The sequence below is a fragment of the Caloenas nicobarica genome, chromosome 28 (genome assembly GCF_036013445.1).
Source record: "Caloenas nicobarica isolate bCalNic1 chromosome 28, bCalNic1.hap1, whole genome shotgun sequence".
Lineage (NCBI taxonomy): Eukaryota > Metazoa > Chordata > Aves > Columbiformes > Columbidae > Caloenas > Caloenas nicobarica.
The window spans coordinates 4,041,691-4,067,046 of NC_088272.1; the positions used below are offsets into that span (position 1 = coordinate 4,041,691).

At 51.8% G+C, this 25,356-nt stretch overlaps 2 protein-coding genes across 2 annotated transcripts; one reads left to right on the forward strand and one right to left on the reverse strand.

The window, feature by feature from the left end:
• Positions 1–3,600: 3,600 nt before the first annotated feature.
• On the reverse strand, positions 3,601–4,509 carry LOC135999400 (olfactory receptor 14J1-like; the record flags this gene model as incomplete). Its single annotated transcript, XM_065652954.1, has 1 exon — positions 3,601–4,509. A coding segment is annotated over one exon (909 nt), but the record flags the coding sequence as incomplete, so codon positions are not given.
• A 12,513-nt stretch (positions 4,510–17,022) lies between these two features.
• On the forward strand, positions 17,023–17,955 carry LOC135999401 (olfactory receptor 14A16-like). The gene has a single exon (XM_065652956.1). It carries the CDS (start codon positions 17,023–17,025, stop codon positions 17,953–17,955), a length of 933 nt encoding a protein of 310 aa, XP_065509028.1.
• The last annotated feature ends 7,401 nt before the right edge of the window (positions 17,956–25,356 follow it).

Below are 25,356 nucleotides of genomic sequence, written 5' to 3' on the forward strand. Positions count from 1 at the left end.
GAGATGGGTGTCTACAGCCATGGGGAGAGAGGGGCAGGTGTGGGACAGTGGTGGTGGAGATGGCCAAGGGCTCTGGTAGGGCTGGAAGGCACCCACAGAACAGAGATCTCTGTCCACTTGGCCATGGCAGTTGTCTCTGCCACAGACCTGCGAGGAGACACGTCCTCATGGCACAGGGGCCTCATCGCAGCCCCACAGGGAGGTGTCAGGCTGTTGTTCTTCACTCAGCATCACACCCACATCCCACTGCCCCAGGAAGAGCCACGCAGGAGGGACAGGATCTGCCTTGCCAGGGGCTGGGCTGAGGGCTTGGCCTTTCTGCCTCATAAATCAAACCAAAGGTTTTCTCAGCATCAGAACCATCTGTACGTGACCTTTGCCTATCTGCCATCGTGGCCTCCAAGTATCTGCTCTGACGACTCCATCAGGAGAGTTTGTTGGTAATTGCCGTCAGTTGGGCCAATTAACGCTCCCAGACACTTTGGCATTTGCTTCTGACTTTACGTCCTTGAGAGGTTTTTTCAGTCTCCTCTCAGTATCTGAGGTTCATGGACTCAGCACCAAATGCACCATGGGGCTCATAAAAGTGGAGGAAGCCCTAAGGATCCGTGTGTCTACCATGATTTTTGAAAAGTCTTCAAGACTTGTACAGTAAAGAGGTTTTAGAAGTCCAGCTGAAGATTTCTATAAGCATTTAATAATTTTTATTTTCATATTTAAGGATTTTTTTCATGACTTTTCAATTTATGGAAGAGGTGATACCAGCATTTTCTAATTGATATTGATCCAGACTGTCTCCTAAGGAGGTCAGGACACATTGGAAAAGTAGTCCCTTGAGGTCTGACACTGTGTGGACAACCTTGCTCCTCACCTCCCAACACCACTATTTCTGTCGTCGCACGTCTGGGACTTACATCACTTTTCCTTCCATCAGACTTCTCCACTGGAACTGGCTGTTAAAGCCACTTTCCATGAATTTCCACCTGCTCTCATTAGAGAACTGGCTGCAAACAGGCACAGAAAGGTTTTTCTTGGTTTTGAACACACAAATTCAAATGTGATTAGATCATCAAAAAGATAAAACACAGGCCTCAGCTCTATGCCAAGTCCAAGCTGGCTCCAATGGGTTCCACCTTCCAGAAGGGAGAACCATGCAATAAATATTTTTGAGAGATAGATAGGAAATTATAAATAGAAACACAATTAAAAGACATGGTGAATTTCTTCAGGCCAGGAGGAAATAACTGGAATGTGAGGGAGATGAAACACACGGAGTAAGAGATAGAGTACTGGTGATGCAAAGACAAGGAAAAATCAATATTTCTTCTCCTGCTGTTAATACACATCCTGAAAAATTCTCAGTTAGAAATCAAGGGAAAAGCTCAGATATTTTACTGAATGTACTCAATCATTTAAGTTGATTTAAAGGTTCTCATAAGATTTGAAATTTCTCAGGATTGCAGTCACTGTCCAGCCATGAGCACAGAACCTGCAGGAGACCAGAGGCCCTTGGGAGCTGCAGGCGGAGTTCCATCTGAACTGGGGGAGCCACCAGTGATGCCACTGAAGTCCCAGAGGACCTGGACAATGGCATCCAAACTATCAAACTTGAGTACAAATGGAGAAAACCTGAGACCATTGGGGAAAAAGTAACTGATGGTAGTTGTGAACTGGGGAAGAGACTCGGGCAGAGAAAGGGAGGGATCAAGGTGGACTGTGGAAGAAGCAGCCTGTGGAAGAGTGGGGAGGAGAGGGATTCGAGGGACCAGCTGCCCGTGGGGAGGTGGCTGGTCAGTGCTGGTCTGGCCAAACCCCCTGCCTCATCACCATGGTCTGTCCTGCTTATTAGGCTGGTTTCAGTTGGGGTAGAGTTACTTATCTTCATAGTCACTTGTACGGGGCTGTGTGTTAAATCTGTGATGGAAACAGTGTTGATCACAGCCCAATATTTCAGTCATTGCTGAGCAGTGCTTGCACAGTATCAAGGTCTTTTAAGCTTCTCACGCTGAGAAGTGAGAGGAGGCAGGGGGTGTCCAAGAAATTGAGAGGAGACGCAGCTGGGACAGCTGACCCCAACTGACCAAAGGGGTCTTCCATACCATATGTAGTCATGCTCAGCAATAAAATCTGGGAGGAGAAGGGAGGGGAGAACACTCAGAGTGATGGCGTTTGTCTTCCCAAGTAACTGCTCTGTGTGATGGAGCCCTGATTTTCTGGAGATGGCTGAACACCCACCTGCGAACGCAAAGCAGCGGGTGAATTCCTCATTTTTCTTTGATTGCACACACAGCTTTTGGTTTACCTATTAAACTCTCTCTTTTGGCTACCGCTGGCTGCTGATCCCTCATTTTCCTCCTCTTATCACTTTCCTCCTCTTTATCTCAATCCACGAGTTTTCTTTTACTTTTCTTATCCTTCTCCCGATCCTGCTGTGGGGGAGTGAGCGACCGACTGTGTGGTGCTGAGCGGATGACCAGGGTTAAACTACGACATTTCGTAAAGTCCCCTCCTGGCTATTTGCTGTGTGAGTGGGTTCACTGTTGCGTGTGGTTTTGGTCAATTCTAAGTGAGGGTAGCAAGGAGGAGGAGGACACCAGGATGTGAAGACACCCAGGGTTGGAATGGCCAAATGGGTAATATCTCTGAGTCTGGGCAAACACAAAGCCCAGGTCCACAGCTGGGGGAACACAGGAGCGTGTGAGACAGTGGATAAGTTCTGCCCAGGATGCACGGACCACTCGTGCAACACACCAGATCAGTCTGAGAGGGGCAACAGGACAGGGTCAGATGTGTTGCTCATGGTTGTGTAAGTGCTGCTGTTGGTGTGGTGGCTGTGAGGGTGCTGTTGCCTGTTGGAGCTGGTCTGTATCAGACTGTCTGTGTCCATCTTTGTTTCCCTGCAGATACCTGCATTTAGTGCTTTCCCTTTGATGACTCCACCTTGGGCCATGTCTCACTCTGTGGGGTCCTGTCACTGCCCACCTCAGGCACACGCGGTCCGTGTGTATCTCTTGGGCTCTCGGGCAGCTCCAGATTCCTCTCCTGGAGGATTGTCCTCTGCTCCATCATGCACTGGGACGGTGCATATCTCCGTGACCATTCACCATCTCCACTGTCAACAGACAACAAGGGATGTGTCCTGCTGCATCCTGCTGTTGCCCTTGGCCATGGATCCAGCGAAGCAGCAGCCTGAATTCGCAGGTGTCAGAGAGGGAACGACCACTGAGTTGCCCATGGGCAGCCCCAAGGCCACCAGGGCTGCTCCTCCATGGGGCAGCATTTGCCTCCTGGACCCTCCTGCATCCTGGGGCTGCTCCCCCAGCTCCAGAGGATTGTGAAGAGATGGGACCTGAGATAAATTGTTTTCTGCTGCTTCATTTATTGAGTTTATCAAAAACTAAGGAGCGCATATACATATGTAGATGAGGTCTTTGGTTCAAGAAAAGACACGCAGGAGGCCAAGAATTATATTATTACAGACATGAACCAAGAAACAAAACCCAGCAAAAGCACTATGGAAAAATATAGACACATAAGAAGGAAAGTTAGTCCTGGCTATTTCTCTTGCAGCCCTAGTGAAATAGTGTGAACCTTAGTAACCTAAAGTAGTGAGTGTTGAAATATTTTCCTCAGGGCACCCTTGAGCTCCTGGTTCCTCATACTGTAGATGAGGGGGTTCACTGCTGGAGGCACCACCGAGTACAGAACAGACACCACCAGGTCCAGGATGGGGGAGGAGATGGAGGGGGGCTTCAGGTAGGCAAACGTACCAGTGCTGACAAACAGGGAGACCACAGCCAGGTGAGGGAGGCACGTGGAAAAGGCTTTGTGCCGTCCCTGCTCAGAGGGGATCCTCAGTACGGCCCTCAAGATCTGCACATAGGACAGCATGATGAAAATAAAACATCCCAAAACCAGAAAACCAAGGAAAGCAAAAAGCCAAATTTCCCTGAGGTAGGAGTGTGAGCAGGAGAGCTTGAGGATCTGAGGGATTTCACAGAAGAACTGCTCCAGGGCATTGCCCTTGCACAGTGGCAGTGAAAATGTATTGGCCGTGTGCAGCAGAGCATTGAGAAACCCAGTGGCCCAGGCAGCTGCTGCCATGTGGACACAAGCTCTGCTGCCCAGGAGGGTCCCGTAGTGCAGGGGTTTGCAGATGGCAACGTAGCGGTCGTAGGACATGATGGTGAGAAGAGAATACTCTGCACCAAACAAGAAAGCTAAAAAGAAGACCTGGGCAGCACAACCCACATAGGAAATGACCCTGGTATCCCACAGAGAGCTGGCCATGGATTTGGGGACAGTGATGGAGATGGAGCCCAGGTCAAGGAGGGAGAGGTTGAGCAGGAAGAAGTACATGGGGGTGTGGAGGTGCTGGTCACAGGCTATGGTGGTGATGATGAGGCCGTTGCCCAGGAGGGCAGCCAGGTAGATGCCCAGGAAGAGCCAGAAGTGCAAGAGCTGCAGCTCCTGTGTGTCTGTGAACGCCAGGAGGAGGAACTGGGTGATGGAGCTGCTGTTGGACATTTGCTGCCTGTGGGCATGAGGACCTGCGCAAGGAGGAAAAGACAGTGACGGTTTAGATGAGACTTGTCTGGGAAAACCAAAGTCATTTCCCACAGACCCTCCCACAAAGAGACTCTTTTCAATTTCCAGGAGAACGTCCTGGCTGGAGCCCTCGTCGGTGCTTGATGAGTGTGCAATGAAGAGCAGGGTCTCTGCCCAGGGGCTCTTGAGGAGTCAGCCTGAGCCTGTGTGATGGGGTGGGGCAGGGGCCAGTCCTGGGGTTCAGCTTTGTCAGATGGAACCGCTCCTGCTGCAGAAGGGACTGTCAGCATCTGTACCCGCAGGGCTGAGAAACTTGAGTTTGAGAGGTTTGGCGTTTCTACAGCTCCTTCTCCCCTCCCACTCTGGGAAGTGTTCTTGGGTGTCAGAAACCCTCAGCATTTCTGCTGCACTCAGGGAGAACAGAGCGAGTCCTGCGAGACCAGAGGATGCCTGTGGGTCAGTGCAGAGTGAGGGCAGCTGCTCTGTCCCTCTGTCTTGCTCCAGCTGCCCTGGGCTGGCACCTTTCTGAGATGGAGGCTGATCACACTGCTTTCATGTTACCCTGAAAAGCCACCAGGCATTGCTGAGAGCAGAGGGATCCACCTCAGACCATGACACGTCTCACCCTTTCCTAAGGTCTCAGCCTATTTAGCTCAGGATACACACGGCTCATTTCACAAACCAAACAGCATTTTGTCTGTCACAGCTTCTCCTTGGAGCCTTCAGATACCACACAGATGCTGTAGGACCACTTTGCATCCTGAAGGATAGTTCAGAGCATCTATGGTAACCCCCAGGAGATATCCAAGTGTCCTAATGATGCCATTTGATTCAGGGAGACTCAGCTCATTCCCCAGCCCCACACACTGCGTTGCCCACAGCCCCACAGGGCAGAGCAAAGCTGGGACACGTGTTCCCATGGACACAGCTGCAGGAAAGGACCCACAAGATCAGGCTGTGACTCTGCAGCTGAAACTCCCATCCCCAGAGAGCCTGACAGCAAGAACCAGATCACACCAACAGTGACCCAGAGCAGTGGAGCAAGAAGGAAACTGCGGTGAGGGTGGGTGTGAGAGAGGCCAGGGCAGAGGCAGCCGGGCACTCAGACAGCGTCACCCTTCCCCAGCTGTGCAGCCACCTCCCACACACCAGCATTGCCGGGCAGCTGCTCTCAGCCCCTGTGCTCTGCAGAGGGAACTGCAGCTCTGGCTGCACAGGAGCTGCTTCATGCCTTGGAGCCCCCGGCCCTGAGGGCAGAGGCTTTGCTGGGTGGGAGAGGAGGCGAGGGGGCTGCTCACAGGAGGGATCTGCACTGCGGGGATCATACGGAGTTTTCTGTGTTCTTCCTCCCATACCAATTCCAGGTTTAGTTTCCTCTCATTTCTGATCATATCCTTGCTGCCTGGAGATTCTCCTCCTGGGAGGTGTTTCCCTGTCCATGTCTCTTCCCTGTCAGTGCTCACAGACCCCATCCCACCCTCTGTGCCCTCACCCTGGCCCTACAGATCCTGCCTGTTCACAGGGCACTGCCTGGGGGCATCTTCCTGTTTGCAGGTTGGACAACAGGACAGGTCAGACTAAGGCTGTCGGGTTCAGCAGATGTGATGCTGGTGCTGTGCACAGGCAGAGCAGCGGCTGAAGGGATGTTATGAGGCTTCTGGCAGACATACCGATCACTTAAAGTTGCAGTTCAGGAGTCTCAGTTGCTTTTTTATGCAGGAGGGCTCATTTTCCTTCTCTCTTTTCCTGTACCCCTCACCGCTTCGGATAGGAAACTGAAAAGAAAGGCTCAGGAAAGCTCCCTATCTGTCTGGTAATCCTTGCATTGATCTTCTCTTTGAGGCATCCCCTCGGAAAAATCCTGGGGGTGATCTGGATCTGCGTCCAGCCCTGACCCACACAGCATCCACTCCACAGCAGAAGCACCTTTCCTGCCCTGATAGGGGTCGCTCCTTCCCCCCACAGCTTCTCCCCACAGCACCGTGGGGATCTCCCCGGGCAGGCTGAGCGCTGACCCTGGCAGGCGGCAGAGTCCCTGCCCCGGCACAGCCCTGGGGTGCAGGGACCCTGCTCTGCAGGACAGCCCTGGGCACCCCTGGGTGCTCACCCTGCTTCACAGCTGTTCAACATTGCCTGACAAGAGCCTCCTTCTCACAGATCCCTCAAGCTGTGCCTGTGCTAACTTGAGGAGATGCCTCCAGGAGCTGCAGTTGCATTGCCCTGCACCCAGAGACTTACCATGGCAAGGGCTGCAAAGATTTCTCCTCCAGTGAGCTCTCAGTCATCCTCCCCATCCTGACCACCTTTCATCTCTCTCTGCCTTGCTCATCTCCCTGAGATCCCCAGGCCGAGCCCTCAGCCCTGCTGCGCTTTGCAGAGGAGCTGCTCCTGGGCAGAGCTGTCTCTCTGCAGCGCTGCCGCTTGCCATGAGCTCCCTCTGTCCCAGGAGCCCAGCCCAGCTCAGCAGCACAGGAGCAGCCCATGATGTCCCTTCCTCTGTCCCCTCTGGGCTCCCTCCAGCTGTCCCTGGGGCTCCAGGGACACATCCGTTGAAACAACCTCAAGTAATCAGTGATGTTGATTCTCTCTCCTCTGCACAGACACTTCTTGCCAGCATTGTGTTCTTTGTGTTAAAAAATAAACTGGTGTGACAATCATCTTTTCGTGTCCCATCATTAGACAGGACACCAGGAAGGTTACAGCAAAGGATCTAATTTCTCCAAGCTGGAAGGGGGAAATCTTCATTTGAAGGAATTTAGGCATTTTATTCTGGTTTTATACTCCTAGGTCTAGAGAGAAATTCAGCAATCTTTGACCATCTCATGTCTGTGCTCTGAAGCAAAGCATTTGCACGCATGGGATCTTGGACACTTGGTACCAGGTTTCCATGGGGCGACTCAGAGGTTTCCTGGTGCCACAGCTGGGGTGGTTCAGCCCAGATGTGAGGCAATGTCCTCAGCCAGGGACCTGACTGGGGGAGCTGGAGCTGTCAGTGTTACAGACAGAGCTGTGACACGGATGGAATAAACTGCCAAGGCAGGGTGGCAGAAGTTAGTTCATCTGGTCTTCAAGCACAGCAGTCTCCAAGCACAGCAACAGTCCAGAGCAAAACTCTGTCTAGACCTGTAAGGCAATTCAAGGGCCTCATAATGAGCTGTTCCTAGTTCAGGAAAGGAGAAACAAAGACACCTTGTGGCCACTCATTGATTTAATAATGGAAAGAAGTGATATTCTCTGTGTCTCTTGTCCTCCATTTTCACCAGCAAGGTCTCCCAGGCCTCTGTCACTGGAGGCAGAACAACCAGCAGTGGATGGGGATCAAGTCAGGGGTCGCTGGAGCTAACACAATCCTTTCCAGTCTATGGGACAGGAGGGGCAGCATCCCAGGAGCTGAGACAGCAGGACCATGTCACAGTGAGGACACTCTCCTCTCCACCATCTTTGAAAGCTCATGGAGACTGGGGGGACTCCCTGACCACTGGCAGCTCTCACACAGTGTGTGCACTTTTCAAAAATGGCCAATGGGTGAGCAGGGGAACTAAGGGCTGTGCCCCAGAGCATGTTCACTGGGACCCCATTTCTGGGTGTCTGAAAGAGAAGGTGACGGGGTTTACCCAGGGCAGGTTGTGTCTGTCCATCCTCTTTGCTTTCTGTGAGGAAAGGACAGGGTTGCTGGACGTGGGGAGAGCAGTGGCGGTCTGTTACCTGGAAGTCAGCAGGGCATTCAGCATCATCCCCCACACTACTCTTGTGTCCAAGGTAGGATATTATGGTCTGCATTGCTATGCAAGTAGATGTGTAAAAACAATCTGGATGGTTGGGCTTGGAAAGGTGCTACAGAAAGGGAGAAACTTTCCAATCCTGAGGACAGTCAAGCCCTGGAAGCTGTTTCCCAGGGGTGCGCATCCACTCTACCCCAGAAAGTGCCCATATATGTGTTTGGATAAAGCCCTGAGTAATCTGGTCCGACCGTGCTTTGAGCATGAGGTTGGTCAAGACACCTCCTGATGTCCCTTTGAGCCTGAATGATGCTGTCATTCCATCCCCTTCATGTTTTCCATTTAGACAAAGCTCTCAGGTTCTCTCTGACCACAGAAATAATTTACATGAGGTGCAGGGCTGCTTTACAAGTACCCCCAAAAAGCCCTGACCACAGAAATAATTTACATGAGGTGCAGGGCTGCTTTACAAGTCCCCTCAAATAGCACTGACCACAAGTTTTGAATCCCTTTCCATTTGTCCTGACCCAAGATCTTCTTTTGTGCTGTCTCAATGCCCTTCCAGAAAGAACAGCCCACCTTGCTAATCCTTTCAGAGCAGGTTGTTCAACAGGTGTCAGCATCCATGTATAGACTCTGCACATCAACCAGACATCAAATCCATTATTACAGAAATGGTGACAAGGCACTTGACCAGCTTCTTGCACCCAGGAATCAGCATTTCTTGTCTGCTGAGATTACAGTGAACATCTAAACTGTAAGTGCAGAGCATGTGAGTCCTCGTTGGGTATCCTGGCTTGTCTCATGACCCATGTGGTGCTTCAGGCTGTGAAGAGAATCAAAACCAACTTTTTGACTGGGGTAGTTTCATTTTACATGTGCCACACAGGGCAGATGAAGGGAGCTCAGAACTCCAGACTCTGCTGCACAGTTGGGACTTGAGAGACTGGAAATGCAGGTAACAGTGTTGTGTCAGTGCACACCACATAAGCATTCTGACTTCCTTTGTGCCTTTGTACCAAAGCTCAGCCTGCTCAGATTTTGGAAAAGGATTGCTTCAAACCTCTGTGACCCAAGTCTGTACAACTGTCTCTCCTCAACAGTCTTTTACCCCAGGAAGGGGAAAACTTCCAATGCAGGCACCGAGCCAGTGCCCAACCTGCCTGGGGAGCCAGGACAGTTGTGCCACACAACAGCAGCCTCTGAGGGAAGCTGGAGGCGATGGAATGGAAATGGTTTCAACCCAAATCATAGAATCAGAGAATCAGATAATCATACAATCAAAGAATCATAAAATCATTTAGGCTGGGAAAGACCCTTAAGAACATGGATTCCAACCATAAATCAAACACTGTCAAGTCCACCACTAAACCATATCCCAAAGCCCCACATCTCCACCTCTTTTAAAGACCTCCAGCAATGGAAGCCCAAATCCTGAGCTGACAGGACACCATTGGCTGCAGTTAGACACAAAATACCTGTCATGACTGTGAGTTCAGATCTCGCTGGCAGAATGTCTCACACCCCTCACTGAGGAGGGCAGGGTGTTGGGGAGATGGGAGCATGTTTCAGTTTCCCAGATCACAGGACAGAGCCCAAGCCATCCTTCCCTTCAGCTCTGGCATCCCATTTCCTGAGATGAAAAGCTGGTGGGCCTTCTGTGGATAATCATGTTAAAACCCACCAATAATCAATCAAGTGTTTGTGTAATTTGTCTAGCAATGTCAGTTTTTAAAGAAAAAAAAAGTTTAGCATGCTTATATTTAAATATCTGTAAAATGATACTCTGCATCTGTGGTAGCCCCTCTGGCAGTGCCAATCCAATAGGTATTTGCAGCATAAGGTACAATACCCCATCCGGAAGTACATATCTAAGTGGTTCCTATGAAGGGTGGTCTGGCAAAAATCACCCTGTTCCTCCCCAGGTGCACCGACACTGCTCATGTGCCTCTGCAGAGAGTGGCAGAAGCTGGATGCCCTTCTTGGGACAGACTCCTTCCAGGAGAGACACAGCAATGGGGGTAACTCATCAGGTTTTACGGCACTGCACTCACTATCAGTTTTGACATATTCAGTGTTTTCCTGTGACTACTCTTTCTGCACAAATGATCATAAAAAGACACCCATTTAGTAAGCCATGGTCATAAAGGGGCTGTTATGGACAAGAGAGCTCACCATGAACTCTGGGGAGAGCGAGGAAGTTTATAATAAGCACCAGGAAGAACCAAAGAGCTCAAGGCCTCTTCTGAAGAGCGGGAGGCCCTGAGCAGCAGAGATTGGCCATGTGTAGGTGTGGGAGAGGGACAGGGCATGTCAGGGAGAAGCAATGAGATGGCTGATGGTTTAGTGAACCCTTACAGCCATGGCTGAGCCCAGGAATGGAAAGCAGTTGTTGTCTGCAGGTGGAGGAGGAATAGGATCAAGACTTTCCTGGGAATATGGAAGGAAGGAAGAAAGGCCTCTCTTGGGCTAATCATATATGGCAGTGACATTTGCCTGCTGTGGGCATGGCTGTGCCTAGGAGATGGGGAATGGCTGCTGCTGGGGTGGCTGTGCTCAGGCATGGCCCATGAGGTTTCCCTGCTCTGCTCCTCTCTTACACCGCCCAGTCCTGGATGGACCTCAGGAAATATCCATGAACCTGGTGGATGCATGAACATCCTGGAGTGATGGGATATGGATCCAAATAGAGGATTCAAGCAAGTTTGAGACTGGGACATTGAGGTGATTGGTGACCATTGCCAGGGGTATAAAAGAAGATTGATGAGTTGTGAAGAACTCACAGGCATTTCCAACTCCACAGAAAACCAGAGCCTTGCAGCTAAAGCAACAGCACTTGACATAAAACCCACACCCAAAACACAAAACACTCACACTGACCCCACGAAAAGCCTTGAAAAACATTTGAGAAAAATCTACCAGGTCCCAGGGGTCAAGTCTCAGCCATTCTGGTGATAAACAAGCATCAAGGGCTGACAGGGCATCAGAGCCACCTCCACATTGCCCTCACCACCTGTAACCAGTGTCTCCAAGTCTTTGCTTCACGAGCCTCCAGGGACAGGGACCTCGACTGGTTGTTTCCTTCACAGCTGCATCAGTGCTGGCCCTTCATGGGGTCCCAAGCACCCTCAGAAACTTGAGTTCTACTTCTGCCTTTCACTTCATCAGAGGCTTGTTCATTCTTTCAGTAGCTGCAGTTCAGGATCATGGCAGCAGAGGGCTCATTAACATCCAAAATGCCCTTACAAGCCAAGGCTCTGTGCATCCTTTTCCTAAAGGCTTCAAGTCTGGTCTTGATGATTAGGGAGATTTCAGGAATAGCCAAATAGAGAGCATTTCCATAATAAAGAAGAATAAATCAGTATTTCTTCTATTGTCTTTGCCCCTCTCCCTCCTCCCCGTTTCCCAAAGAGGTGGTATCTTATTGATCTGGAGCATTTTCTGATGAAGACAAAACAATATGTGTAGGAAAGTGGGTGCCTGATGCACCACTTGAGTGAGGAGACATGCCAGGACAGCTCAAGAGGAATCACACTCCTCTGGAGCACAAGGCTGCCCTGCAAGGCTTCTCAGATTTCCTGAGCTCCTTCACCCTTCAGACAGACTTCCATGTCACAATCTGTATTGGCTGCTGTCCCTCCGTATGTCAAAGTCTTCTCCTCTGGAGCCCACCAGCCTGCGCTCTGCTGCTGGCCTTCCTCCCTCCCCTCTGGTGCCTGGAATCCCACTGTTGCCTGGTCACCACAGCCAAGGTGGACACTGATGTTCACATCCCTCACCAGCTCTTCTTTGTCTCCGAGTTCCAGATCCATGTGAGCATCACCCTTGTTGGCCCAGCAGGCAGCCACGTTAAGAAGTTGTCCCAAGATCCTCTGGACTGTTGGCAGCTGCCGCTTTGCCTGGCCAGTGAATGTCAGGGCAATGACAGTTCCCCATAGGAACCTGCTGATTGACTGGAGACTTCCTCAGTTTGCTGACAGAAGATCTTTTCCATTTCTTCTCCATGATCAAGAAGTTTGTAACATACAACACTTTATCACCCTGTATTGGGTTTACATGGCAAAAGGGTAAAAAACGCTGCACAACAGCAGGTGGGAGAGAGCAGGGAGGAAATGTGAGAGAAAAAACACTGCAAACACCAAGGTCATATCCCATAGGACCAAAGTACGTCCCTCAGCTGGCCAAAGCCTGCTCTCCTGAAATCCTGCTCTTTGCCTTGTTATCATCTTCCAGGAGCCTCAACTCCACTTTCCCACCCCTGACTGTTACGTCCCTGACCAACCCTTTCTGGTTTGTAAGTGTGAAGTCCCACAGGGCACCTCACCTGACTGACTCCTCAGCCACCCGTGTCAGGAAGATGTTGTCCATGAGCTCCAAACCCCTCCTGGATGGCTGGTACCTTGCAGCTATTGGGACATCTTAGGTCTGCCATGAGGACACAGCCCTGGAAACATGAGGCTTCTTTCATTTGTCTGAAGGAGGCCTCATCTAATTCTTCTTCCTCATCAGTGAGTCAGTAGCTGATGTCCACCCACCACAACATTGCCCATGTTGCTCTGCCCTCTCATGCTGACTCCTCAGCCTTCAGCTGACATTGTCTGTCCCCAGGCAGAGCTCCACACATTCCTGATGTTCTCCCACATGAAGGGAAACTTCCCCTCTAAGTCCAGAGCTCTGGCATTATGAGTACCAGACCCCCAAGATGCCACAGTTTCTCCAGGAGGGGCTATTTGTAGTGCCCTGTAACTCCTCCTGCTGTTAACTTGGGAGAGACACCTTTATCAGGTTAAACCATCTGCATGCAAAGATTAACAGCTGAGCTAATTGTGCTTGAGAAACTTTGGAATTCACCCATCAAAGAGGTCTGAAGTTGTACAAGGAGAAATGGCTAATTCTGTATCGGGGCAGGAGAATAACCCCATCCATCAGGAGAGAAAAGGACCTGACACGCTGAGCAGGGACCCTGAGGAGAAGGGCCTGGGCACTACAAGGGCCGCCACACAAGCCCGTGCTGCACGCTCACCATGACCAAGGCAGCTGCACACGGGGCTGCATGAGGAGGAGCGTGGGCACCCAGACACCTGGAGTTCTCATCCCATTCGGTTCAGCACTGGTGTGACCCCACACACACGGGTGTGTACCAGTGTGCGGCTCCCAGTTTGGAGAAGCAGGGAGGAACTGGAGAGTGCAGGGCTCTGCCAAGGCAGGGGTCAGGACCTTGTGCACATGGTGTGGGATGCTGAGGGACCTGGGCTGCTCTGGCCCAGCAGCGCTGGGGAGGCTGCAGCAGTGTAGGAGTAGCCTGAGAGTGCTGGAGGGGTGGTTTCAGAGAGGGTGGAGGTTTTCTTCACAGTGGGAAAGAGCATGAGAAAGAAATAATGGCACACAGTGCAGCTGGGGAGGTCCAGGCTGGACATGAGCAGGAAGGAATGTGAGTGGAAGGGCAGTGCTGTGGTGGAGCAGGTCACCCAGAGGCAGTCTGCATCAGCCCAAGGCTTTGTGCTTCAAGGAACAGCTGGGGAGGATGGAGAGAGATCAGCAAAGGAAGGAGGATGCTCAGACAAGAGCAAGGTGGGCAGCAGGGGGGATGTCTCCAGCCTGCAGGGAAAGAGGTGCAGGGGATGCCACAGCATAGGACAGGCTGTCGTGGAGATGATCAAGGGATGTAAAGAGGCTGAAAGCCCCCAACAGACGTGAGCTCCTTCTCCCCTTGGCTGTGGCTGTTGTCTCCAGCTCTGATGCCTGTGAGGAGACACCTTGTCCTTACAGCACAGGGGCCTCATGGCCTCCTTGTCCCCAGCCAGGAACCTGGGAGGTGTGGGACCATAGTCCTGCCCTTGGCCTTGCACAGCCCCACATCACACTGTCCCAGGAAGGGCCCTGGGCAACGTGGGAGGGACAGGATCTGCCTTCCCAGGGCTGGGGGTCAGGGCTTGGCCCTTTGGTTAATGAAACACATCCAGGTTTACTCAGCATCAGAGAGACCTTCACCTTGATTTTCCTGACCTGTTGTCTCTGCCTCCAGTTTCCTCTCTAACCAGACCCTGGGGTCAGTTCCTCAATAGTGTTCCTCAGTGGGACCCATTAACATTACAAGAAACTTTGGAGTTTGAATCTGACTTGGACTTCTTGAGAGGTTTTATTCAACTTCCTCCAGGGTCTGTTTTTCATAGCCTCAACACCAAACCCACAACACGGTTCATTAAAGTGCCTTGGGCTGCTCCTGTGCTGCTGAGCTGGGCTGGGCTCCTGGGACAGAGGGAGCTCATGGCAAGCGGCAGCGCTGCAGAGAGACAGCTCTGCCCAGGAGCAGCTCCTCTGCAAAGCGCAGCAGGGCTGAGGGCTCTGCCTGGGGATCTCAGGGAGACGAGCAAGGCAGAGGGAGATGAAAGGTGGTCAGGATGGGGAGGATGACTGAGAGCTCACTGGAGGAGAAATCTTTGCAGCCCTTGCCATGGTAAGTCTCTGGGTGCAGGGCAATGCAGCTGCAGCTCCTGGAGGCATCTCCTCAAGTTAGCACAGGCACAGCTTGAGGGATCTGTAAGGAGGGGGCTCTTGTCAGGCAATTTTGAACAGCTGTGAAGCTGGGTGAGCACCCAGGGGTGCCCAGGGCTGTCCTGCAGAGCAGGGTCCCTGCACCCCAGGGCTGTGCCGGGGCAGGGACTCTGCCGCCTGCCAGGGTCAGCGCTCAGCCTGCCCGGGGAGATCCCCACGGGGCTGTGGGGAGAAGCTGTGGGGGGAAGGAGTGACCCGTATCAGGGCAGGAAAGGTGCTTCTGCTGTGGAAGGGGTGCTGTGTGGGTCAGGGCTGCTCACAGCTCCAGATCACCCCCACGATTTTTCCGAGGGGATGCCTCAAAGACAAGATCAATGCAAGGATTACCAGACAGATAGGGAGCTTTTCTGAGCCTTTCTTTTCAGTTTCCTATCCGAAGCGGTGAGGGGTACAGGAAAAGAGAAAAGGAAAATGAGCCCTCCTGCTTAAAAAAGTCACTGAGACTCCTGAACTGCAACTTTAAGTGATCAGTATGTCTGCCAGAAGCCTCATAACATCCCTTCAGCCACTGCTCTGCCTGTGCACAGCACCAGCATCACATCTGCTGAACCCGTCAGCCTTACTCTGACCTGTCCTGTTTTCCAACCTGCAAACAGGAAGATGCCCCCAGGCAGTGCCCTGTGAACAGGCAGGATCTGTAGGGCCAGGGTGAGGGCACAGAGGGTGGGATGGGGTCTGTGAGCACTGACAGGGAAGAGACATGGACAGGGAAACACCTCCCAGGGGGAGAATGTCCAGGCAATAGGGAAATGATCAGAAATGAGAGGAAACTAAACTCAGAATTGTTATGGAGGGAGAACAGAGAAAACTCCGTATGATCCCCACAGTGCAGATCCCTCCTGTGAGCAGCCCCCTCGCCTCCCCTCCCACCCAGCAAAGCCTCTGCCCTCAGGGCCGGGGGCTCCAAGGCATGAAGCAGCTCCTGTGCAGCCAGAGCTCCAGTTCCCTCTGCAGAGCACAGGGGCTGAGAGCAGCTGCCCGGCAATGCTGGTGTGTGGGAGGTGGCTGCACAGCTGGGGAAGGGTGACGCTGTCTGAGTGCCCGGCTGCCTCTGCCCTGGCCTCTCTCACACCCACCCTCACCGCAGTTTCCTTCTTGCTCCACTGCTCTGGGTCACTGCTGTTGTGATCTGGTTCTTGCTGTCAGGCTCTCTGGGGATGGGAGTTTCAGCTGCAGAGTCACAGCCTGATCTTGTGGGTCCTTTCCTGCAGCTGTGTCCATGGGAACACGTGTCCCAGCTTTGCTCTGCCCTGTGGGGCTGTGGGCAATGCAGTGTGTGGGGCTGGGGAATGAGCTGAGTCTCCCTGAATCAAATGCCATCATTAGGACCCTTGGCTGTCTCCTTGAGTGTTTTTCTTCCAAGCTGTGAGCTTCCCTCCAGGATGCAAACCTGTCCTATAGCACGTTAGCATTATCTGAATTCCCCATGCAGAAGTGCAGAGATGCTATGATGGAAGAAATGCTGTTTGGTTTATGAAATGAGCCGTGTGTGTCCTGGGACAAAAGTGGGGTGCTGAGACCTGAGGAAAGAGTGAGACATGTCATGGTCTGAGGTGGGTTCCTCTGCTCTCAGCAGTGCCTGGTGGCTTTTCAGGGTAACATGGCAGTGTGATCAGCCTCCATCTCAGAAAGGTGCCAGCCCAGGGCAGCTGCAGCAAGACAGAGGGACAGAGCAGCTGCCCTCACTCTGCACTGACCCACAGGCATCCTCTGGTCTCGCAGGACTCGCTCTGTTCTCCCTGAGTGCAGCAGAAATGCTGAGGATTTCTGATGTCCAAGAACACTGTCCAGGGGAGATGGTGGTGAAGCTGTAAGAAAACCTGTGACTTTTAAAATGCCTTTACAATTCCTTTTCTTTATCACTGAGAGTGCAGACAGGACAGACTGTATCAGCAGTGATTTCATCTGAAAAATTTGAACCTCAGGACTGACCCCTGCCCAAGCCAATTTCTGCAGAGTTGGGCTGACTTATTAAGAGTCCATGGGTAGAGACCCTTTTGTCTTGGTTGCACACTCGGCCAGCACCAAGCAGGGCTGCAGCCACAGTGCTGAAGGAAGGTCTTGTAGAAAAAGAAAAGTGTGTCTGTGTGTCACATGGGAGGGTGTGTGGGACATGTCTTTGGTTTATGTCAGAGAAATCTCCACTAAATTGTTACTGACTTTTTCTCCTATGAGAGCGCCCTGTGCCCAGAGATAGCAAATGCCCAACAGCAGCTGCATCACCCAGTTCCTCCTCCTGGCGTTCTCAGACACACGGGAGCTGCAGCTCTTGCACTTCTGGCTCTTCCTGGGCATCTACCTGGCTGCCCTCCTGGGCAACGGCCTCATCATCACCACCATAGCCTGTGACCAGCACCTCCACACCCCCATGTACTTCTTCCTGCTCAACCTCGCCCTCCTCGACCTGGGCTCCATCTCCACCATTGTCCCCAAGTCCATGGCCAATTCCCTCTGGGACACCAGGGCTATCTCATATATAGGATGTGCTGCACAGATGCTTTTGTTTCTCTTTTTCATTTCAGCAGAATATTTTCTTCTCACTGTCATGTCCTACGACCGCTACGTTGCCATCTGCAAACCCCTGCACTACGGGACCCTCCTGGGCAGCAGAGCTTGTGTCCACATGGCAGCAGCTGCCTGGGCCACTGGGTTTCTCAGTGCTCTGCTGCACATGACTAATACATTTTCACTGCCACTGTGCAAAGGCAATGCCCTGGACCAGTTCTTCTGTGAAATCCCACAGATCCTCAAGCTCTCCTGCTCAGACTTCTACCTCAGGGAACTTGGGCTTCTTGTGGTTAGTGTCTGTTTAGGATTTGGGTGTTTTGTGTTCATTGTGGTATCCTATGTGCAGATCTTGAGGGCCGTGCTGAGGATCCCCTCTGAGCAGGGACAGCACAAAGCCTTTGCCACGTGCCTCCCTCACCTGGCCGTGGTCTCCCTGTTTGTCAGCACTGCCTTGTTTTCCTACCTGAAGCCCCCCTCCATCTCCTCTCCTTCCCTGGACCTGGTGGTGTCTGTTCTGTACTCAGTGGTGCCTCCAGCAGTGAACCCCCTCATCTACAGCATGAGGAACCAGGAGCTCAAGGATGCCCTGTGGAAACTCATATCTAAGTGTTTTCTGAAGCAATAAAATGTACATCTACTTCTACATAGCAGTTTTAATGTAACTAGTTACAGGACCAGCCTCTCAACTGTATTTTATGTTGTTATTGGCGGGGGTTTTTTATTGTGATAATGTTGTCATCCCCTTTCTTATTCACTGACTGCTTTTCTTTTATAACCACTGGCTATGTAAATGAGGAGCCATTATCTGTGTGTATGTAAACAAAATAAAGGGTCCTGTAGTGTCATGGTTTGATCGCGGGGAGACAATCAAGAACCACGGCAGATGTATTTTCCTTAACCCTCTTCCCCCTCCCCTTTTCCACTCCCCCCCGCCCCTTTTTCGCTAAGGACAGGCGATTTTGAGAGGAAAGGAAAAGAAGGACAGAGAGAAGAGAGCTGGAAAATTTGAAAACATTTTACTAACTTAACTAAATAAATGTAGAGAACAGTAAAGCAGAACAAATATTATAGAACCAGTCTTGCAATTCCCAGCAGCGAGTCCGGCAGGATCCTTCAGCCAACCGGAACTAGATTCAGTCTGTCATGAGGCCTCAGCTTGCAGGGACGGCAGGAAAGAAGCAGAGATGAAGCAAAGCAGCAGGAGACTCAGCAGAAGAGACAGAGAGTCCTTCTGGTCCACCTTTTATACCCAGGAAGTCATGAATGGGATGGAATACTCCAGTTGGTCAATTTGTGGTCACCTTACTCAGACCACCTCCTCTCGTTGCTCCCCGCAATGACCCAGGACATTCCACCCCTTATAACATACAATTCACGGCATATTTAAACCTCATCAACACAATCTAATTAATACAATCTATCAACGCGATCTAATTAATTACAACAACTATATACATATATATATGCAGGTGTAGCTCATCATTCTCTTAGTCCATGGACCATCCTTTGGAAAAGCTCATTTAAGTTCACTTATCACACATCCAGTACATCTCATGGCCACTGTTTGTGGGTTAAAGACATCAACTTTGAAGAAGTTGGAGGCACCACTTGAAGAAACTAGCTCTGGTTCCATCACCACTGTCTTGATCTGAAAGACACTTATTAGACACTGTTAGTATGGAAATTAACATCGTGCAGTTCAGTCTTGACTATTTTCACCTAAAACCAAATCCCCTTGAGGTACACATTGAACTTCTCCATCTTCAAGCATCACCCACCAGGTGCTACCAGGACCTTGGGCAAAAACAATCCCATGAATGGGCTCGCCTTTGCCTGAGGTAGGAGTGACCCAAACTGCCTTCCCTAACATATTTTTCATGTGTACTACAGGGACTTTATCTCCTTCTACAGTACGGAGAATTTCTGATTGTGCAGGCCCAGCTCGATTAGTTGATCCTCTAGTGTTGACCAACCAAGTGGCTTTTGCTAAATATGAATCCCAGTTTTTAAAGGTTCCACCACCCAGTGCCTTTAGTGTAGTTTTTAACAAACCATTGTACCTTTCCATTTTCCCAGAAGCTGGTGCATGATATGGAATGTGATATACCCACTCAATACCATGTTCTTTGGCCCAGTTGTCTACAAGACTGTTTTTGAAATGAGTACCATAGTTGGATTCAATTCTTTCTGGTGTACCATGTTGCCAAAGGACTTGCTTTTCAAGGCCCAAGATCGTATTTCGGGCTGTGTCATTTGGTACCCCATATGTTTCCAACCATCCGGTGGTTGCTTCTACCATTGTAAGTACATACCGCTTACCCTGACGAGTTTGTGGAAGGGTAATATAATCAATCTGTCAAGCCTGTTTTTAGAAAACTGAGGACCTGGCGCCTGACCCCAGCCGTGGGGAGGGCTGAGAGTCATCAGACTGTGAATCCTTAATGTAAAACAAAGTCTCCTTGAAATAATCCCGGAACACAAATTGATTACTGTATTTAAAAAGTTAAGCTAGGGGGAAGGGTAACATAAGAGCCAGGAATCCCTATTTTAAATAAATCAATAAGGGGAGGGGTTTATTATAACTAGATGACTGAGACAGGTAAACTGAGGCAGTCTGTAAACCTTCCAGTACCCAACCACGCGATCCAATACGTCCTCACCAACCACCGCTCTCCTTTCCACCCGTTGATGTAACACACACACATTTGCCCTCAGTCCATGGGCTGCCACCGCCGACCGTGTCCGACCGTTGTGGCCCCTGCTGTACCGTGGGCCACAGCCCCCACCGTGGGGCAGAGGCCCCACCAGACCCAGCACCCGCCATCCTGACAGGGGCTGAAGAGGCCCCAGCCTCTAAGAAGCTTCATCTCTGCTCTGCCTCATGGATGGTGGGAAATGCCCCGTGGCACTGGTTACAGCAATGGCAGCGGAGCCGTTGGCAGCGCAGAGCCCAACGCATCGGGGCTGCTGAATCCTGGTGAGATATCGCTGCCCAGCTAGAGAACATGCCTGAGAGTGCGCCACGTAGAAGCTTACGTGCCCAAGAGTCGGTCCACTGAAGAACCCGATCTGAACAACCAGTGGGGGGATCGAGCTGCTGAGATTAAAGTGTCTGAGGTAGATTTGCATTGGCAAGATGAAGGTGAATTATTGATGGCCCATTGGGCCCACGATGCCTAAGGTCATTGAGGAAGGCATGCAACATATGGATGGGCTCGTGATCGAGGCATGGACTCGACCATGGACGCTGTTGCACGGGTTATTCATCATTGTGAAACGTGCGCTACCATCAAGCAAGCCAAGCGGTCAAAGCCTGTGTGGTATGGGGGGCGATGATTAAAGTGTAAACATGAGGAGTCCTGCCAAATTGACTATATCACACTGCCACAAATCTGCCGCGGCAAGAGCTCTGTGCTTACAATGGTGGAAGCCACCACTGGCTGGCTGGAAACATCTGCCGTGCCCCACGCCAGTGCCTGCAACACTGTCCTGGGCCTTGACAAGCAAGTTCTGTGGCGTCATGGTATTGCCGGGGAGTAATTTAGGGTTCTGCTCACTGCAGAACAACCTTTAGATTTCTTAAAGACAAGTGCAACTTCAAGAATTTGGTGGCAGGTTCACTCTGTTATTTACTTGCATGGGGGAAATACGCCAAGCCAAATGCTGCTGACCTTCTCTCCAGGTGCCTGTACTCGTTCACGAAGCAAACTTCCAGGATTCTTGCCTCCCCAATAACCGTTCACTCTGGAGTCTGTGTCCTGGAGCTCCGAAGACAAACTCTCAGGCGAGGCCTGTATCCGTCACGGTGCAAACTCTCAGGATTCTTTTCTCCCTGATAACTGTTCGCTCCAGAGTCTGTATTTTCAAGCTCTGAAGGCAAACTTTCAGGGGAGACCTGTACCCATTTGCAAAAGCGAACTTTCAGGCATTCCCTTCCTGATAACCGTTCACTCTGGAGTCCATGTTTAAAGCTCCAGTGGTAAACTTTCAGGCGAGGGCTGATAACGTATGCAGAGCAGACTTCCAGGAGACAAAATTCTTACAAAAAAATAAAAAAGTTAATGGAATAGAACAGCAGGAGGGCTGGCTCAAGCTGGGTACCTGTGCAGAGGTCCCACCCGAGCATAGGAAACCATAGGCCTTTATATGTCTACAGACCATTCATACCATGATTCAGTCCAATAGCAAGGTTTCACATTTGGATCTTCTTGCTTCTCATTGGATCTTCTTCTCTGATTCCACATGGGCCTTTGTTTTTTTCAGCTGTAGACATTGTTTAGTTGAGGTGCGGAAATGACTTTACAACCTTTGAGATTGTAAAGAAGGTATGTATTTACAACACTGGACACACGGGGGATTAATTCCACCTAAAACGTGCGCAAATTTCCAGTAGCTGTGAGCTTGGTTAAATGCTGTAAAGTGTTACATATTCATGAAAGTTCTAGGAACCCCTATACATATTCGTAACCTGTCCCCGAGAAGGCAGTACTTATTACAATGAGTTCCGGGAAATCATTTCCACAGTCTCCACCTTCGGCCCCTCCTGGTTGTGCCTGCACAGTGATGGTGAACCAGCGGCTTCTTCTCCGTACACCTTCACCTTTGGCTTGGTGTGCTGAGTTGGCTGGGACTCAAACTGCTGAGTTGGTTAGAACTGGTGTATCTCCTGTCCTGTGCCCAAGTTTCTATTATCTAGTTCACCCAAGGATGCACCAAGGATGCACCCAAAGTTTTTTATCTTTGCAAGGCCTGTGAGGTCATCAGCGGACTCTTGTTTCTCTTACAAGAAGTTACAGAAAGCTAACCCAGGCTAGGCAATTGTGATGTGGGTTAAGGGTTAGCTCTCTAAGTGGTAGCTCCTTAGTTCTTTAAGTGTTAGTTAATTCCCTGTATCATATTGTCCATAACCTTGCAGGTACTGTTTCGTCTGAATAAATCCTTTCTTCTCAGCAAAGTGCAAAATAGGCCCCATCTTCTAAGCGTTCAGTGTAGTTTGTAGTTGCTTTTGGTAAATATGAGCAGAACTTTACAGCTTAAAATTTTAGCAAATCCAGCTTACCAAGTAACATGAAGCAAAGAGTATATTAAAAATCATACAACCTTATGTCCCTAAATAATTCATTATGTTTAGTGTGCATCTACTTAAGCTAAATGATTAATATTAAACTTAAATTGGGCTCATCCACTGACCCGTGAGTAGTAAAACCACTGCCATACAGATCACTTATTTAGCAGGGAGAGCTCAAAGTGGGCTCATCCAGGCTGTCGTATTTCTAGAATGAAGTGGTTGACTCGTAGTCAAATTGCATAGAGTAGGAAAAGTCTGCACGAGACTCCATGTGCCCACAAGCCACCGGCGTTCAGTTGCCGTTCTGCTTCCTCGTGGGTCTCCTGGAAGGAGTTCTTGGCCTGGCTACGGCTCAGGCCCATCCCTCCTCTGCAGCCTGGACCAAACTGCTGCGGGTTTGGCTGGGGGGCAGTTGAGTGCATCTGCTACACATGGCAGCCCAGACAGAACTGAGCCAGACAACGGGACTCCTTTCCGGAACATCCTCATAGACTCCTGGCCCAAGGAGCACGGCAGTGAGTGGGGCTGTCACATCCCCACCATGCACCAGCCGCTGGGAAAATGGAGCTGTGCAACGGACTGTTAAAGACTGTGCTCAGAGCAACGGGTGGTGGAACTTTTAGAAACTGGGATTCAAATTTAGCAGCCAGGTGCCCAGGGCTGAGATGGCCAGTGCCTCCCAAAGGGACACCCTGACCTCCCTGCTCAGACACAGGGTCACAGTGGGGCCCTTTGTGACCTCACTTGGTGACACCCACTGCCCTGCATGTGCTCAGCGCAGCCGTGCCCCCAGCCCCCACTGTCCGACAGGACGGTGACGGGACAGGGTGCGAGCACGGAGCTGGCGAGAGCCCCCGAGCGTAGCCCACGTCTTTCAGAGAATTAGAGAATCTTTTTGGTTGGAAGCGACCCTTAAGATCATTGAGTCCAGCCATATCCTAACTCTAGCTGCCCCTGGCAGACTCCCCTCTGCCCCCGGCAGACTTGTGCTGAAGACTGCTCGAGTGCAGCCCAAGTCTTTCCCGGCTGCCCCCGGCAGACCCCTGGCATTTCACCAAAGCTTCCCCCTTCCCCACCTATAATTCTTTGCTATGACCCAAGAGATGGCAGAGAAACACCTCAGCACCCCCAGGGTGGCCCTGGAGGAGGACAGGGCTCCCCAGGGGAGCAGATCTCCAGCAGAGCCCCACGAGCTGTGCATGGCCCAGCAACTGGAGATGGGTGAGTGAGGGGCCCTGATTGTCTGGGCAGGGCAGGGACCAGCAATTGCTCCCCGCTTGACACCAGGATCATATTTCCCCACACGCTGGCAGGAGCTTCCCACGGGTGGTGGTCGTGATGCTGCCTGAAGTCCAGGGCTGCTCCGAGCTGGGAGCCGGCCCCAGCACAGCCTCTGTGGGCAGACGGGACCCAGCTCCTGCCCCAGGGCACGGGCAGCGAGAGGCAGCTGGGCCAGTAGGAGGCAGCCGTGCTGTGGGATGGGGACTTTTCCTGCCCATCTGAAGCGAGTTCTTCACCCGCTGCACTGGGGGCTTTCCCCGTCCTGCCTGGCTGCAGCATCACAGCCCGTCTGCCGGGAACCCTCCAGCCCTGACATGCACGGGAAGACTGTGCCAGGGCAGCGGGCGCTGGGCTGGACGGAGGGCAGAGCTCCTTCCTCTGCTCTCTCCTGCCTGCAAACCCCCTCTGCAGCCCTCCCTGCTCTCCTCCTTTATTAGATGCCAGCTCTTTACCCGTGTGCGAGTTGGAACCGGAACACGTGGCCTCCATCGTGTCCTCTGTCGGCAGCACAGAAAAGGTAACCGCGGCCATTTGGAAGGTGGCTGTGCCAGTGTCTGCTGACAGCGGCTCTGCCGCGGGGCTGCTGGAGAGCGCTGGCTGGGCAGAGCTGCTGCTCCCAGGTCTCTAATCGGCACTGCACCCCCATGCTGCGGTGCCGCTGGCCGTGTGTCCCCATCTCATGCTCCCTGTTTGTCTCTCTGTCCCCTGGCTGCCAGGATGAGGAACAGAAGACAGAGTTCCTTAAATGCATCGCCATGATCTTCAGAGCTGCAACATACAACGACTTGTCCCAGGGCCTAGATCTCTTCCGCCAGAGATACGAGCTGGCAGAGGATCCCAAGGTGAGGGATAAACGGTGGCTCTGGGGAACTGGGCAATGGCCCCGGCACCCAGTGAGGACAGCGTTGGGCAGGGCCGGGGGCTGGTGGCACTGGGTGCTGGCAGCTGCCAGGTCCCATCCCGGCTGTGCTCTGCAGGTGCTGCTGGAAGAGGAGCCCAGGGACCAACTGCCCACAGTGGTGCGGCGGATTGCCATGTTTGCCATGGCCGAGATCAGGTACCTGTCCATCCCTCCTGGGGACTCCAGCTCCAGAGCGCCGTGTCCACCTGTACGAGGCCTCCAGGCACCGCCCCCAGCACCAGTGTCCGACTGGCCCCTCTCTCTTTGTAGCTTCGTGGAGGAGGTGCTGCAAGGCAAAGACATGAGCCTCATCCAGGCCTGCTTCTCCAGCGCCTTCTTGCTTCCTCCAAAAGAGGACATGAGGGACCTGAAAGCTTACCTCTACTTCACGGTAAGTGCTGGCTGAGCTACAGGAGCCCCGGTCCCTCTGGGCTGCTCCCTGGTCACCCCGTGCTGCGCTATGACCAGAGATCCAAGGCAGGCTTTACTTTCCCACTGTCGTCCCTTCGCCCCGTCCCTGTGGGCCTGGCCACGTCCAGTGCCACGGGCTGCTGTGCCGGCAGCAGATTGCCCCTGGGTCTCTCCCAGGCACAGCAAAGCAGCGCAGGAGTCCTCCCTTGGTGCTGGGAGTTCAGATCAGTCTCCTGTGGGGGAGAAGGACGGCAGGAAACATGGCCACAACTCGTTGTCTTCCTTGCAGACCATCAAGGCTGTGGACAGCATGCTTGTGGCGTTGGTGCTCCACTCTCCTGCCTCTGAAGTCAGCGAGAAGATGC